Genomic DNA, 17097 nt, shown 5'->3' with positions numbered 1-17097 from the left:
AAGTAAAATGGCTATGAAGTTCTGAAAAAAAAAGTTTCCATAAAAGTGACCTAATTCACACTAATTCTCTTTGTTTCTTAAATGCAACAGGGTTTCAGAAACTTTCCTTGCTCAAGCTCCAAACTTCTATAATGTTACCTCCAAAGAGTCTAAAGGATAGCCACCGAAACCGAAACGGCCCGTATCTCTGCACTTAGCCACCTCTCCTCTGGCTCGAGGGTTTTTATTTGTAAAAAGACTGTAAAAAGACGACAATAATAAATATAGAAATTATGTCACAAAAGAATTGTATAGTACATCTGTTTAATTATATTATAATCATTAATGCAAATAGCTGCCTCAATTTCACTCAAATAATAAAAAATGATAACATAATGATGGTTTAAAGCTGGTTCAATCACAATTTTACAGGCTAATTTATCAAGAGTGAAAATAGAAAACTATTAAAATAGCTAAAAAGATAACGTGTTATAGTGCTTAATGTTTCTGTAACTCTTGGTAAGGCTTACATCTAAATTTGATGCAGAACTCTTAATGGCATTCAAACAGTTCTTTTCTCATCCACACAGTATACATGAGTACTATGAGTCTGGAAGAGACTGGCTATGGGTGCTACTTCTTGTCTTCAGCTGTGACTGCGCAATATCAGCAAGTGCACTTTGTATCTTCTCCAGAAGCATGTCCCCTCGATAAACAACATCCTCCAGACATGTAGCAGCTTCGTGGTTTTCTTCTTCTAGCTTATACAAGCTCGCAGCCTTTGTAAGACACAAATTTAAAACTCTTTTGAGGAATGAAAACTTGGAGATTAATAACAACAGCTGAGAAGGAAAGACACTGAAGTATTTACTTTTTAATCTAGATGACAGGAAACTATTGTGGTAGATCTTTCAGTGGCAAGATTCTAAAATCAAGAAACTATTAAAAGTTTTCCCTGTATGAATTCGTTAAAACCATGAATTTTGTTTCTCTCTCTCTCTCTCTCTCTTTTTTTTTTACGAGAGGAGAGAGAGAGAGAAAGAGAGAAGTGGGGAGGAGCAGGAAGCATCAACTCCCATATGTGCCTTGATCAGGCAAGCCCAGGATTTTAAACTAGCGCCCTCAGTGTTGCAGGTCAATGCTTTATCCACTGCACCACCACAAGTCAGGCCTTTTTTTTTTTTTCTTTTAGAAAGGAGAGAGAGAGAGAACACCATGAATATACAACTAGAGATCTCTAGATGTTTATATGACTCCCTTCCGCACTGGTCTTGGACACTATTATTCTACACCAGATGCAGAATGCCACCCTCCTCTCATTCTTTGCTAGGTAAGAAGCTAAACTGAGGAAAATAGGAAATATCTTTATAACTCAAAACTGGACAGCTATATGTACATATTCAGTGCAATCTTTAACAGACTACACTAATTCAAAATGAATGAAACTTATTTAATCTTAAACTTAAAATATTATAACAAACAGTTATATTATAATCTATCTCCTTTAATGCAAAATTCCCTATTGGCAGAGTACTCAAAGGAAAAGAGATTTTTACCTGTAAAGCAGCTGTAGATTCTTCACTTGGCAAGGAATCTATCAAAACATCAATGTCTTTTGCTGTGCGTGCAATCAGAGCTGCAAAAAGCTGGGCATATTCTGGAGAAAGATACTACTAATTAGGATACTAGAGAAGCTCAAGTTTTCAGAAATAGAAATTAAACATTAAGTTAATAAAACCAGAAAAAATTATATAACTTTTTCTATAGTAGGTCTCTAATGATTAATTTTAACACATCAATCTCATTACATGAGTGAGAATTACCTTTAATATTAACTCAAATTGGGAATTAACCATATTCTACATTATTTATTAGGATAATATGGTGTTGACTTGAATAAAAGATCTGTAAATGAGATGCCTTCCTTACTAAGATCCCAGAAGTAAAATTCAGTTAAATTCATACAAATTTTCTTCTACAGAAGTAACAATCTCTTATTTGACATGTAATGTCATAATTAACTATGTGATATATGTAATGATATATCAAATTGACTATAACAAATTCATTTTCTTTATGACAAAGCTTGCAGTAATATTCTCAAACAACAATAACATTTTTAGAAAGCCATCAATAAGCTGAATTTCTCAATAAATCTAATTTGAAAAGATGACAAGTAACAGAGTCAAACTAAGGGAAGCCAAAAAAATCTGTTTACCTTCTGTAGGATTAGCTGGCTGGTCTTTGTTAACTGCTGTCTGAATGTTACTAAAAGAGGCAGGAGGACCACATTGCTGCAACACGCCAATGGCATTACAAAACTGATCTGCAAGCTTGAGGCCAAAGATTAGAAAGGATTATCAAGTTAGAAAGGATTTATCAAACTTAAGAATTTTACTGATAATGGCAACAAGTTTCTATAATGATCTTTCAGCAACATAATAAAACAGAAAAAAGTAATTTAGGAAAAAAATTTAGCCATTTATTAACAGTGACTAAAAGTTTTAATCATGCAAAGAAAATAGGTTTGGTAGCAATCTACTTGAAACAGTTAGATAAAATATAAAATCATCTTTCTTTCCTTCCCAAGGTAACAGGATGACAAGAGAAACACATGTCAATACTTGTTGCAAGCACAAGTAAGGATTTTTTTTTTATATAAGTAAGGATTTTTGTTGGGTACTAATGGGAAAAAGCAAATTTGACCAGCAAGTATCTAAGTATGGGTCCAGGGTAAATAAAATATGTGCAATTCATGTACAAAGTATTGATCCTTTTTCTGTGACCAGCATAGTTACAGTCTAAAGAAATAATGGGAAAAAGATAGCATCTTGGTATTTAGAAACGTTTTTCTTCATGATCGAAGTTTGCAAACTCCTGGTGCTCTCAAAGTATTTCTTAAGCAGTTTTGAAGATTTAGAATACTAATTCCTCACCAGCTCCAAACTTAAGACTCCTAGTCTCCCCACCAACTTCTACCAATAGTCCTGACCTCTCATCAAATCTCAATTCCTTATTTTTAATCAATGAATATGCATTTCCAATAAACTTCTGCCATTATTTTAATGACTGAACTCAAAGTCAACTGTTTTCTTTGTTTAACATCTAATTTGTATTGGGATTCTCCTAGTTAACCAGTAGAACTTTAGACTCTTACTTTCCTTTCATCTTCAAATCCTGCTAATACTACAAATCTTTCTCTTTTCCTTCTATCATTGCTGTTAGTTCAACCAAATATCTCACATAAGAATAGTTAAATTAGCTTCTTTACTGTTTTCCAGTTCACTAAGTTATTTTACTCCACTCAAAAATTTTGAGCGCAGCCAGCACGATCTTTCAAGATAAACCTCCAGGCCCTCGCCTGGCAGTTCAATTGGCTAAAGTGTCATCCCAAAGTGCCAAGGTTGTGAGTTTGATCCCTGGTCAGGGCATATACAAGAATTAACCAATGAATGTATAAATAAGTGGAAAAATAAATTGATGTTTCTCCCCTCTGCCAGTTCCTCTTTCTAAAATCAATAAAAATAAAATATTTTAAAAGATAAATCTCCAGGCCCTGGCTGGCTTGCTCAGTGGTAGAGTCGGCTGGGCATATGGATGTCTCCGGTTCAATTCCTGGTGGAGGAACACAGGAAAAGCGACCATCTGCTTCTCCACCTTTCTCGCTCCCCTTCCTGCAGCCATGGCTCAATTGGTTCCAGCGAGTTGGCCCCAGGAGTTGAGGATGGCTTCATGGAGCCTCCACCTCAGGTGCTGAAATTAGCTCAGTTGTCAAACAATGGCCTAGATGGGCAAAACCTTGCCTGTAGGGGGTTTGCCAGGTGAATCCCAGTCTCCATGCATGTGGGAGTCTGTCTCTGTCTCCCATCCTCTCACTTAAAAAAAAAACACACAAGCCTGACTTGTGGTGGCACAGTGGGATAAAATGTCGACCTGGAACGCTGAGGTCGCTGGTTCAAAACCCTGGGCTTGCCTGGTCAAGGCACATATGGGAGTTGATGCTTCCTGCTCCTCCCTCCCCCTTCTCTCTCTCTCTCTCTCTCCTCTCTAAAAATTAATAAAAAAGAAAAATTAAAAAACAAAAAAAAGCTATGCTTTAAAAACTAAACTCAAAAGAAAACTTTCTAAAAAAAACCACAAAAGATAAATCTCCAATGCTAAAATAAAAAAATAAATATCCAATGCTTTAGACTGTTTCAAAGCTTTCAATCATCTAAATCAATTCTACTTATTCACTTTCTACTGCTCCTCATATATACCTGACTAGTGATAAATTAATTCCTGACTATACTACTTTTGCTCACATTTTGCAAATATAATAGAGCAGTAGTAAGTGTTCAGAAGCTTACAAATGTCAATTCTGATTCTGTTTTTTGTAACTTAAGTCTTTTTATTTTTAAACTGGCAATATTCTCACAGTACAGCATTGTTATAAGGAATAGAAAAAACAAAAGAAATATTCAACACAGTGGCTAACTGCTCTGTCCTTCAAAAGCTCTCAAGATCCATTTATTCAACAAATATTTATTGAAAATCAACTTTATGACATGCACTGTATAGGCATAAACATTACAGAGATATCGTCAACTAGACAGTTTCTACCCTTAAGGAGTTCTGAGGGTAAAACAAATATTATCTTGGTGGAATTATGAGTAACTTTTAAAAAATAATATGCTTGGTCTAACCAGGCGGTGGCGCAGTGGATAGAGCGTCGGACTGGGATGCAGAGGACCCAGGTTAGACACCCCGAGGTCACCAGCTTGAGCGCGACCTCATCTGGTTTGAGCAAAAAAGCTCACCAGCTTAGATCCAAGGTCGCTAGCTCGAGCAAGGGGTTACTCCGTCTGCTGAAGGCCTGCGATCAGGGCACATATGATAAAGCAATCAATGAACAACTAAGGTGTCACAACGAAAAACTGATGATTGATGCTTCTCATCTCTCTCTGTTCCTGTTTGTCGCTGTCTATCCCTCTCTCTGACTCTCTCTGTCTCTGTAAAAAAAAATAATAATATGCTTAACATTTTTTATAAAAATATATAGCTATATATAAAGCTCATTATTAAAAACAAAAAATTAATAATTTTACAAAAGAATTACAATTCAGATAAATGCTAAGAAGATTCCCTCTTTTTTAGTTCATGACTATATTCCAATTTACTTCAGCACTTAAAGCTGAAAATAGTTGACTCATAACTCCCTAAGCACATACTGCTTTTGCACTAACTGTCTCCTGAATATATGATATTTTTCAAATCAGACTGTGAACTCCTTAAGGAGTATCTCTCTGTAAACACGACAGTGTTTAAATACACAGTAGGCACTCATAGTAGTAAACCTAGAAGCTTCTCTCCAAAATCCAATGATGAGCATGCCTACCTTGGAGTGAAGGCCAAATTCACTTTGGTTTTGCTCCTTTTCTGGCTACAAGACAGGTATGAGTAAGCAACATTTCCCTTAAATAACATTTCTACCCAGCAGCACCATTATGATTGGATTTTGTAAAACCTCAAAGGAGTATCTTCCTGAGGGAGGTTGGCTGGCAGCCCAGGAAAATCACCACTAGGTAGAATTTATCTTGGTGAATTCATCAACATTTAGTGTTGTAAGGTACCAAAAACTGAAAATTGATATTAATATTCTGGGAGGAAAGGTCAGGCTTTCCTATCAGGCTTTCCTGTCCCGTCCCTCCTTAGGGAGGGGAGGGAGAAGAACGTAGAAGTTTCTGGCTTACAAGAACAATGGGTCATTTAGTTTTAAATCTAAAATAAAGGTTAACCAAGAAACTACTTTCAATAGGAGGCAGAATTTAAATACCGCCTTGCATTGATTGTAGTTCCTCCCCCTTCCTGGAATCTTGAGGGTAAAATACCTCTAGGCTAGTGAGGGAAGATGAACCCTGAGAGATTTGTAAACATCTTTGTGTTACCTTGAAAGTCTTTTTTTTTTTTAATATTTATTATTTATAAATTTTACAGAGGGGGGGAGAGAGAGAGAGAGAGAGAGAGAGAGAGATGGGGAAGAGCAGGAAGCATCAACTCCCATATGTGCTTTGACCACAGTGCAGTTTTGAACCAGCGACTTCAGCGTTCCATGTCAATGCTTTATCCACTACACCACCACAGGTCAGGCACCTTGAAAGTCTTAATATTTCTGTGTATCCCTTAAACCCGTGATGGTGAACCTTTTTATAAAAACCACCCACTTTTGCAGTGCTGGTCAACCTGGTCCCTCCTGCCCACTAGTGGGTGTTCCAGCTTTCATGGTGGGTGGTAGCAGAGTTGTAACTAGTTTGTAGTCTGTGTCGGACTAGAATGTAGGTAAAGTGAATTTGGGGGCTTTGCTGAATTGTGACTCTGGGAATGTGGAACCCCAGTGGAAGTAAATAGGGCTTTCAAAACTGTTTTGCTGATTGTTACTAGTCTTTATGTTTTGAACTGGATCTGCCACAAAACAGACCAGGCGTGGTCATAAGTTCCCGCAGGCTCTCCAAGACCGAGACTTCAGTGGAGAGTTTTAGTGGTCCCGCTTTGGGTTTTGCTAGGAGAGGGACTTCTAGTTATACTCTGGAAGGATGACTAGTGGGATTGGGTCCTGCTTGAGGTTCTTGGGGATATCTGTTTCTCTAAGAGAGGTACTAGTGGAGACTTCATCCTGCCCAGGACTTCCAGAGGTATCTAGATGAGGCTTTCGGTAAAATGCCAGAAGTGGGGACGATGTGTCTATCTCTAGGAAGGCTAATGGAGGTTCAGTCCATCCAGGATTAGTCAGTCTTGCATCGCACTGAATCAGTGGAGGCTGAGCTAACCTGGATTAATCTCAACGCAAGACTTCCAAGAGACATCTGTGTTTGTCAATGTTGGGCAGATAAAATATATTATGCTCACTTTGTTAAAGATGGTGCTGCCTGACCTGTGGTGGCACAGAGGATACAGCATCGACCTGGACTGCTGAGGTTGCCTGTTCAAAACCCTGGGCTTGCCTGGTCAAGGCACATATAGGAGTTGATCCTTCCTGCTCCTCCCCCTTCTCTCTCCTCTCTAAAATGAATAAAAAACAAATAAATAACTTAAAGAAAAGATGGCGCTGCCCACATGGAAGCCCGTCGCCCAGGTAATATTAATGTGTGTTGGGGACGGGCTGTGGGCATTGGTTTTAGGCCTGGGGCTTGGCTTTAAGACTAAGCCTTTCCCACCCTTTTTGATGTGGGGTGGTGCAATCCCATCATGCCCCAGATAAGTGACTTTCTACTAGAGACTTCCCTATTTTGTATATTGGATTAAAGGTTTTGATTTCTAAACTATAAAATGCGGGCAGAATGAGAGCTTGCTCTCTTGGTTCCTGAGATTAGCATTAGAGGAGACAGCAGAGAGCAGAGAGAGGCCACGTGGAGGAAGCCAGGAGAAGCAGCCAAGATGGTGGAGTGCTGAGTGAGAAGCCAGTTTGTGCAGAGTTTGTGCAGGGAGAAGGAAGGAGATGGGGAACAGAGGTGAATAAGTCTGGTGAGCTAGAAACCTTTGATTCTAGGAAACTCGGATAAGTCAGTAGCTTTGTGAGCACTGAACGAGTGGGTTTTGGAGCCCAGTGTGTGTTTTTACTTGCCCGCCGGGTGCAAGCTAGAATTAAAGATGATGGCCCACCAGCTTTTGACTCTGTTGTTTCTTTACCGACTGTCCGAATCCAATGCAAACCTGAATGGGCCAGGCTGCTGTGATGGTGGCCGTGCCTACTGGCTTCACAGTCAAGATCTCAGTCTTTATTTTAGAGAGATTTATTTTTATTTATTCACTTTAGAAAGGAGAGAGGGAGAGGAGAGCAGTCTTTTTTTTTTTTTTTGTATTTTTCTGAAGCTGGAAACGGGGAGAGACAGTCAGACAGACTCCCCGCATGCGCCCAACCGGGATCCACCCGGCATGCCCACCAGGGGCAATGCTCTGCCCACCAGGGGGCGATGCTCTGCCCCTCCAGGGGGTCGCTCTGCCGGGACCAGAGCCACTCTAGCGCCTGAGGCAGAGGCCAAGGAGCCATCACCAGCGCCCGGGCCATCTTTGCACCAATGGAGCCTTGGCTGCGGGAGGGGAAGAGAGAGACAGAGAGGAAGGGGGGGGGGTGGAGAAGCAAATGGGTGCTTCTCCTATGTGCCCTGGCTGGGAATCGAACCCGGGTCCCCCGCACGCCAGGCCGACGCTCTACCGCTAAGCCAACCAACCGGCCAGGGCCGAGCAGTCTTTATTTTAATGTTTCTGTTTCTAAAACCCCTGGTTAAGAAATCTGGTGCCGCGACCTGCGTGCACCTAAGAGGCCACAAGGGGAGCTCTTCCCTCATCTATGAGGCTTTGTCTGTTTATCAAATTATCCGGTATTATTTAATTGAAATAGTCGTGCATTGGTTGTGTATAGTCCTTTGTTCAATGTTTAAATGTCTGTTTAAGTCTTTTATGTCAAAATTGCAAGCTTCTGACTAAAAGCTATGTTAAGTGACTTTCTCTGTTCTCAAAAATCTACCTTCAGGGTGCCTGAAAGGAAAAATCATTCTCTTCGGTTGGCCTCTTCCCCTTGTCTTGTGTAATAATTACTATCTCTATAGTCAAATACTTTTATTCTGGGTGCTAGTTAACTATCTGTCTTATATTTTTGTTTTATCGGTGCACTAATTCTTAGATTCTCCTGAAGCAAGTTTCAGTTTTGTAATAAGTAATAGCAACTGGGAATTCTAATCCCTGGATAATAAGGACAGTCTGGAATATAGTAATTGGTAACCCAGGTTGTCCCGATCAATTTCCATACATTGATCAGTAGCTACATTTAACAATGAATCCACCACAGTGGCTTAAAAGCTTGCTCAATACAGAAAGGGCTGGCAAGCAAGCGATTTAAATGAAAGAGAAGTGGAGCCCACAAATTGAAAGGGTTTCTCCAAACTCTGTAACAAAAGGACTAACAAGTAAGCAGTTTGAGTGCAAGAAAAACCAAGCGGCAACGAGAGGAGCTGAGGGAAACAAACCTACATATGCCCCCTCCCCTCTCCGCCCTTCTCGGGTCTCTGCTTGTTGTGCTGCACCCGAGCAGAAGACAAACAATAAACAGCCCACTGCCTCCAGGCACACGGTTAGGTTAAAATTCAGCCTGCTTTGGCTCAGTGGTAGAGCATCAGCCTGGCGTGCAGAAGTCCCGGGTTCGATTCCCGGCCAGGGCACACAGGAGAAGCACCCATCTGCTTCTCCACCCCTCCCCTCTCCTTCCTCTCTGTCTCTCTCTTCCTCTTCCGCAGCAAGGTTCCATTGGAGCAAAGATGGCCCGGGCGCTGGGGATGGCTCCTTGGCCTCTGCCCCAGGCGCTAGAGTGGCTCTGGTCCTGACAGAGCTACGCCCCACAGGGGCAGAGCATCGCCCCCTGGTGGGCATGCTGGGTGGATCCCCAGTCGGGTGCATGCGGGAGTCTGTTTGACTGTCTCTCCCCATTTCCAGCTTCAGAAAAATACAAAAAAAAGAAGAAAAAAAAAAATTCAGCCTGCTGTGTGTAAAACTACAGAAAAAAACAATTAGTAAGAATAAAATAACTAAAATATAGAATAGAAATTAGTTTCAAATATCCACTAACCAAAAAAGGTTTTGCCCATTTAGAAATTACAAGGTAAGGATAATATTAAAAATTAAAACTTTGCTTTAGAAAAATCATAAAGAAAAAAAAGGAATTTAAAAATTAACAAACCATAGATGTGGACCATACTAGTTAATTGGTAGTTTCTTAAATTAAATTGCAACTCCAAAAAGAGTAATAGAATCATAAATAATAGAATTATAGGGAATAAAATTAAAAATAAACTCTCCATGTGTTGGGAATAATGGCTTATTGCCCCCACTGGTATAAAAATGAAAAAAAGTTCCAACACTCTCCCGTGGGGGGAAAGGGTGTTGGAGTCTCTCCAAGTCTTTTAGTTACTTAGAAGACATGGAGTTCATAAAGAAGACCTGCTACATTAGCCATAATAAAACTGTAAAAAGAATATTCAGGAAATTGCAGGAAAAACTGGAAACCTCATATAGGCTAAAGCAACTCACCAGTGGGAAGTAAGTAATTTTGTGAAAATTATATTTAGCTGCTCAAAACAAGGCAGTTAATTTACAAATGGCAAATTGATTCGAGTCCTGCTAGGGCAGGGGTCGGGAACCTACGGCTCGCGAGCCAGATGTGGCTCTTATGATGGCTGCATCTGGCTTGCAGACAAATCTTTAATAAAAAAAAATGTTAAAAATATAAAACATTCTCATGTATTACAATTCTTTCATTTCCTACCGCTCATGTTCATGGTTGCGGGTGGCTGGAGCCAATCACAGCTGTCCTCTGGGACAACACCAAATTTTTATTGGATAATGCGTAAAGTACACGGGTCGTTGTATGGCTCTCACGGAATTACATTTTAAAATGTGTGGCGTTCATGGCTCTCTCAGCCAAAAAGGTTCCTGACCGCTGTGCCAGAGAGAAGCCCCATTGTCTTGCTAAGAGGCTTGGATACAGGACAAACTACAGGGAAAAAAAAGGGTAAAAGCAGCAAGTTCTCAGTTCTTGGTGTCTGCTTCTCCCTCAGGCATCAACCCCACCCCTCATAAAAAAGAAAGTTAATATCTCTTTGCCAGCTGAATAGTTTATACCAAAAATTCCTTATTATATAAAAGTATTTTCCATACTAAAATATATGTGTTATTTAAAAGACCTTTTGTTAATTCTTTTATTTGCTGTTTTATAGCCCCGTAATATTGGAATCTTAGTTTAAATATTAGGAGTTGTTAATAATGTCTTTTTACATAATGTTTAGTTTGTTATCATTTTGAAACAATATTGTTGAAATTTATTTTGAATGCTAATGTGCTGAATTATTCAACAGCGAAGAGACTCTGGAATTCTAAAAAAGGCACCAAAAACTTGTTCTTCTTAATTTAATCTAACTACTAATGCTGTTTTGTCCTTTTCCAGGAGTTTATATAGACAAAAAGGGCTCTCAAGCCCCTCAGTGAAATCTTCTGAGCATGGCTTTTAAGGTCTATAAATAGCCAAGGTAGTAACAGAAAAGGCAAATAAGGCCCAAAAGAAATCAGGAGTCTGACCAGGCGGTGGCGCAGTGGATAGAGCGTCAGACTGGGATGCGGAGGACCCAAGTTCGAGACCCCGAGGTCGCCAGCTTGAGTGCGGGCTCATCTGGTTTGAGGAAAAGCCTATCAGCTTGAACCCAAGGTTGCTGGCTCGAGCAAGGGGTTACTTGGTCTGCTGAAGGCCCGCAGTCAAGGCACATATGAGAAAGCAATCAATGAACTAAGGTGTCGCAATAAAAAACTGATGATTGATGCTTCTCATCTCTCTCTGTTCCTGTCTGTCCCTATCCCTCTCTCTGACTCTGTCCCTGTAAAAAAAAAAAAAAATCAGGAAATACCAGCTTTTGGCATATGCTCTAAAGCAGGGGTCCCCAAACTACGGCCCACGGGCTGCATGTGGCCCCCTGAGGCCGTTTATCTGGCCCCCGCCGCGCTTCTGGAAGGGGCACCTCTTTTATTGGTGGTCAGTGAGAGGAGCATAGTTCCCATTGAAATACTGGTCAGTTTGTTGATTTAAATTTACTTGTTCTTTATTTTAAATATTGTATTTGTTCCCGTTTTGTTTTTTTACTTTAAAATAAGATATGTGTAGTGTGCATAGGGATTAGTTCATAGTTTTTTTTATAGTCCAGCCCTCCAACAGTCTGAGGGACAGTGAACTGGCCCCCTGTGTAAAAAGTTTGGGGACCCCTGCTCTAAAGGCTCTAGCACTCAAAAAGGGCTTCATAGGATTCCATCAGGGCCTTACATCAAAAGTGAAAAAAAAGTCATTGAACTGAAGCCTACCAGGCTTCTCGGCCCCACGAAGGAACATGTCTTTGCTGTGGAAAGAGGGACATGAGAGGTAAGCTGCTCCCTTGCTCCACAGAGGGAGGGTTCAGTCTCTTCTAGCCCTGCTTCAGCTACCTGTGACCTGACCTTGCCCAACATACTGGGAATTGCCACTGAAGGCTAAAAGGTGCCAAAGCCAGTCATTGGCCCCATCTCACGACATGATTCACGAGCCTAAGGTATTTCTTCCAAATAGCAAGTGAACTGAGCTCATTTCTTAAAAACACAAGGGCAATTTACTATGCCTTGCCTGAATATTTGAGTTTTATTTATCCCTCAAAGATCTCTACTGTGGGTATTGACAGTCTGATTTTATTGCTTTATTTAATGTATAGTGTCTCCTTTATTCCTCTTGTCTCAATGCCCCATGCCTACTGTAGGCTGGGACCTACTTCTAATTCCAGCTAAAAGCAGTGGTCACTAGGACTTAAACTCTAGCTGCAAAGTATTGAAATGTGACCACAACTCCAATGCCTGTGGACTTTTCCTGAATATATGTAACTCCTGTTCTTTAAAACATTTCTCAGCCTGATCAGGTGGTTGCGCAGTGGATAGAGCATCGGATTGGGATGCGGAGGACCCAGGTTCGAGACCTCGAGGTCGCCAGCTTGAGCGCAGGCTCATCTGGTTTGAGCAAAGCTCACCAGCTTGGATCCAAGGTCACTGGCTCGAGCAAGGGGTTACTTAGCTTGCTGAAGGCCCACGGTCAAGGCACATATGAGAAAGCAATCAATGAACAACTAAGGTGTCGCAACGAAAAACTGATGATTGATGCTTCTCATCCCTCTCCGTTCTTGTGTGTCTGTCCCTATCTATCCCTCTCTCTGACTCTCTGTAAAAAAAAAAAAAAATTTCTCAGACTTAGTGAAATTACATTAACATGTTAAGAACATTTGTGACATGGCCCTGGCCGGTTGGCTCAGTGGTAGAGCATCGGCCTGGTGTGCAGAAGTCCCGGGTTCGATTCCCAGGGCACACAGGAGAAGCGCCCATCTGCTTCTCCACCCCTCCCCCTCTCCTTCCTCTCTGTCTCTCTCTTCCCCTCCCGCAGCCGAGGCTCCATTGGAGCAAAGATGGCCCGGGCGCTGGGGATGGCTCCTTGGCCTCTGCCCCAGGCGCTGGAGTGGCTCTGGTTGCAACAGAGCGATGCCCCGGAGGGGCAGAGCATCGCCCCTGGTGGCCGTGCCGGGTGGATTCCGGTCAGGCGCATGCGGGAGTTTGTCTGACTGCCTCCCTGTTTCCAGCTTCGGAAAAATGAAAAAAATAAATAAATAAAAAGGTAAATTGTTACAAAAACCAATTAGTTTTATATAAATTGCAAAAAAATTGTACAATCCCTAAGAAATTAGTCAATATTTGTTTAATAAACTATAATACTATTAATGCTATTAAATATGTTATATATTATAAATTAATATCCCTAAACAACAGCCTCATACTCCTCAGTAAATTAAGTCAAGGATTTGACTTAAGAAATAAAACCAGTGTGGATGTCGTAAGGTACCAAAAGCCGAAAATTGATATTGATATTCTGGGAGGAAAGGTCAGCCTTTCCTATCAGGCTTTCCTGTCCCTCAATTAGGGAGGGGAGGGAGAATAATGTAGAAGTTTCTGGCCTGCAAGAACAATAGGTCATTCAGTTTTAAATCTAAAATAAAGGTTAACCTAGAAACTTCTTCTCTTTCAATAGGAGGCAAAATTTACACACCACCTTGCATTGATTGTAGTTCCTCCCCCTCCCTGGAATCTTGTGGGTAAAATACCTCTAGGCTAGTGAGGGAAGATGAACCCTGAGAGATTTGTAAACATTTTTTGATTGTGTTATCTTGAAAATCTTAATATTTCTGTGTATCCCCTAAACAAATGTTGCCAGCTCGTACCAATGTATCGTGCTCCCCCCCTCACCTCCATCAAGGGTATATAAACAGCCCCTGAACTATTTTTTGCACTGCAGGATTTGGGCTTGCAGATGCCCCCTGTTAGCCATATGTGGTCGGCATATTAATAAATCTCCTCCTCTAATAAAACTCTTCAAAATTCATCTGGACTGGGTGTCTCTACGTGAACTCAGTGAAATGAGGTATAGTGTCTTTCAGAACCTGGGGTGCGGTACTTTATAACATTAGGAACTGGACTTTTCAACCTCAAAAGGTCTTTTGTAAGCACACCAAGTAGATCAGTTTATCACAAATTGATCCACATTCAAGAATACAAAAACTGATGTAATAACAAGAATGACAACTTATGAGTAGTATACAGTGTGAAAAAAACTGGCAAGGGACCAGGTACCTACACTTTCCAGTAACATATTCTCTCTCTATAGGCATCTTACCTGGGATATCCAAGTAAAAATAGAACGACATTGAGAAATATAACTATCAACAGAAAACTATTTCACTGTTAATGGTAGTAAGTACATGAATCCTACGCTTTGCATATACATTCCACCTAGGTATAACAGGAAAAATAATCAGAAGGATCAAAGTAAGGGGTAGGGCTACTTATAAGATATGCCCTTTAATAGGAAATGGACTTTTGGTGAAATGGAAATATACGAGGATTAGAAAAATGCACTACCATTTTCCCCAACTGATTTATGATGGAGATGGAACGAGACCCTGATCTATAGGTACCAAGATGAAACTAAATTCACCATCACTCCTGCACCAACATGAAAGTTTTGGCGAAGGATACTCTGAGCTAACAACTAATGGCAAAGATCAATCATCAAAAGCACAGGCTCTACTCCGCAGGTTCACATAAATAATATGGGAGGGGGGCGCTTCTGCTGCTTCTCCCCTCCTCCCGAACGAGAAGAGATCCTACGAGCATCCCCGACAAAATAAGCCTGTACCCAGAGAACAGGTCAGGGCGGTGAAACTCGAGTCGGGATGGAGGGTCTCCCCTTCGCAGAGCAAAGAGGCCGCTCCCTCCAGCAGCTTCCGCACCGCCCGGCAGCCGCCTGAGACCTCCGAGGACGCGGCGACGCCTCCCGCCGGCCGACCGCTTTGTGCTAAAGCCCTGTTTCAGCGGGCTCCTCACTTTCGGCTCTCGGCGCTGGAGCCCCTTTTCCTCCCTGGCTTTTACCTCAGTCAAGAGGAAGACAGACATCAATCGAGTGAAATTGCTCACCGAGTTCACGGCGTCCTGCAGCTGCGTGAGCCGATCCGCCATGTTTCTCCCTTAAGCAAAAGGACACTCAAGCGGCTGCTCGTACACGATTGGGCGGCATTATGCGTCATGGCCAATCACAGTGCTGTGTTCTTGCAAGGGGTGGAGTCAAGCACAACTTCACTCTTTCAAAGAGAGGGTGGGACTTCACCGAGGTTCACTTGACTTAGGTAGATCCACCTGGGAAAAGTCTCCGTTGGGGCTATTTTGAATAACTTGGGGACTCTCTGGGGTCCACTGGCTTTTGGAGCTAACGTACCAGGCTTCTAGGTATTAAACACTTTATGGAGATTGTTAAATTATGATGTTTTTCAACTTGAATTTCCCCTTCCCTCCCATGTATTCATTTTCAAGCATCTACTTGCATATTTATTTTACATACTTTTGCTTTCCAGGTGGACCACGAAACATATGCACAGCAAGCAACTCAGAAATACTAGGGAGTCACTATACTGACTTCACCCTCAACAAATACAAAATAAAAAATCACTAGGCAATCAGGAAAGTCCGTGTTAGGATGCCTCCTTTTGATTCTGGGTATGGGGTGGGGGGTGGAGGGGGGGTCTTACCGAAGTGGATACTAGGTGTGTGCTTTAAAATTCTGACTGTGGTGTAGGGAAGCTGACCGGACCAAGTACTACACTGAGCTGTATTGCCTGTGTTGAAAAAGTACAGAGAAGAAAAGTCTCCCTGTGCAAAGGTAAGGAGAGCATTTGGACTTAAGAGGTAAGAGGCAATTATTGTAATAACCATCTCTTGTTTATGTGGCAGTGTGAGCTTTAGTGGAAAGGGGAGCGGATGTTTACTGTGTGTAGTCAGAAGAGAGATTCCTGGAAAATAAGCAACAGGCATAGGAAGAGCAGGTTCAATTTTTCTTTTTCAAAATAAGCTGTGCAATTCAGACTTAGAGTTGGAATCTATTGAAAGTGTAAGTGTGAAGAGTGATAGTGTAAATTTGGTATTAAGGAAAGTTAGCCTGGGAATAGTGGGAAAGAAAACTACCTGGATTCAGCCAATGACTGGTTTGTGGACTGGAAACAGACTCTTTCTCAGGCTGATTATCCTTATTGCCCTCCTGGGATAGGAGGAAGGTGAAGAAAACTATCCATGAGGGATTTAGCTCGTTGGATTTATCCCAACTCTAACTGAGAAGCTCCACTTCTGTTTCACCTCTACTCCCATTCCCAAATAATATTCATACCTGCTGGTATTTAATTTAGAACCTCTGGTGAGGCGCCTGCTCCTATAATAGACATAATGAGAGATAACTCCAGTTTGTTTTATCTATAATTTGGGGCATTCTCCTCCCACCCCCAGCTAAGACTATATTATTTATTGAATGCCTGCCATGTGCCCGGAAGTATGTTGAATGCTAGGTTTGCAAAGATGAATACGCCAGAGACTCACTATGAGGGTTTTACAGTTATCCAAGAACTAGAAAGCCCGGCGGTCATATGAAATGACCGCTGTTCTAGATATTATAAATTGTAGTTAAAATGATTTGTGCAAAGGTGTCTGCTAATTCAAACTGAATTACCCAGGGCAGGTGGCGAGGACGCCCCTTTGCTTACTGCCCCACGGGGTTTCCCCCTTCTACTTGCTTAATTGCTTAAAGTAGAGTGCAATGAAGGAAACCACTGGCGGTACATTTCTTAAGAGCCACCGCTAGCTCAATAAATAAAGGTGATTTAAATAATAAAATGTTAATTCACATGTCAAAGATCTCTTTGTACACAACATTTCTTGTGTAGATCTTTCCATCATTTTTAAGCTCGCCTTGCAGAGGACCATCAATTATTTTTAATTTTACGTCCGTTCTTTCACGAACTCTTGAACAGGCAACATAAAGTTGACCGTGTCCAAATGCAGGCTCAGGTAAAAAAAATGCCAACATGCTTAAGTGTTTGGCCCTGAGACTTATTGATGGTCATAGCAAAGGCAAGTTTTACAGGAAATTGTCTACGTCTCAATTGAAACGGCAACCCTGTTTGAGATGGAGCCAAATCAATTTTTGGAATGACATGTATT

General features: G+C 41.3%; 1 protein-coding gene across 2 annotated transcripts; it reads right to left on the bottom strand.

Annotated features, from left to right (window-relative positions):
- Nucleotides 1–286: 286 nt before the first annotated feature.
- Nucleotides 287–15115, bottom strand: MED21 (mediator complex subunit 21). Of its 2 annotated transcripts, XM_066361116.1 has the most exons (5): nt 15031–15083; nt 6865–7017; nt 2198–2312; nt 1536–1636; nt 287–758 (listed from the first exon to the last, which is right to left on the bottom strand). In XM_066361116.1, exons 2-5 carry the CDS (start codon nt 6913–6915, stop codon nt 582–584), a joined length of 444 nt encoding a protein of 147 aa, XP_066217213.1. In that variant the 5' UTR covers nt 6916–7017; nt 15031–15083; the 3' UTR covers nt 287–581. The 2 variants fall into 2 exon arrangements, with proteins under 2 accessions (XP_066217213.1, XP_066217214.1); XM_066361117.1 differs by lacking the exon at nt 6865–7017 and having other exon boundaries at nt 15031–15115.
- Between the last annotated feature and the right edge of the window lie 1982 nt (nt 15116–17097).

This window comes from Saccopteryx leptura, chromosome 1 (genome assembly GCF_036850995.1).
Source record: "Saccopteryx leptura isolate mSacLep1 chromosome 1, mSacLep1_pri_phased_curated, whole genome shotgun sequence".
NCBI lineage: Eukaryota > Metazoa > Chordata > Mammalia > Chiroptera > Emballonuridae > Saccopteryx > Saccopteryx leptura.
This window is presented reverse-complemented; position numbering and strand designations above follow the sequence as displayed.

What these genes read in the sequence shown, in the direction of transcription:
- MED21 (XM_066361116.1), bottom strand. Translation starts at nt 6,915, where the DNA reads ATGCTGTATCCTCTGTGCCACCACAGGTCAGGCAGCACCATCTTTAAC. An exon ending in GCCAGCTAATCCTACAGAAG is followed by an intron (nt 1,637 to 2,197) that starts GTAAACAGATTT and finishes ATCTTTCTCCAG; the next exon opens with AATATGCCCAGCTTTTTGCA. An exon ending in AATCTACAGCTGCTTTACAG is followed by an intron (nt 759 to 1,535) that starts GTAAAAATCTCT and finishes TGTCTTACAAAG; the next exon opens with GCTGCGAGCTTGTATAAGCT.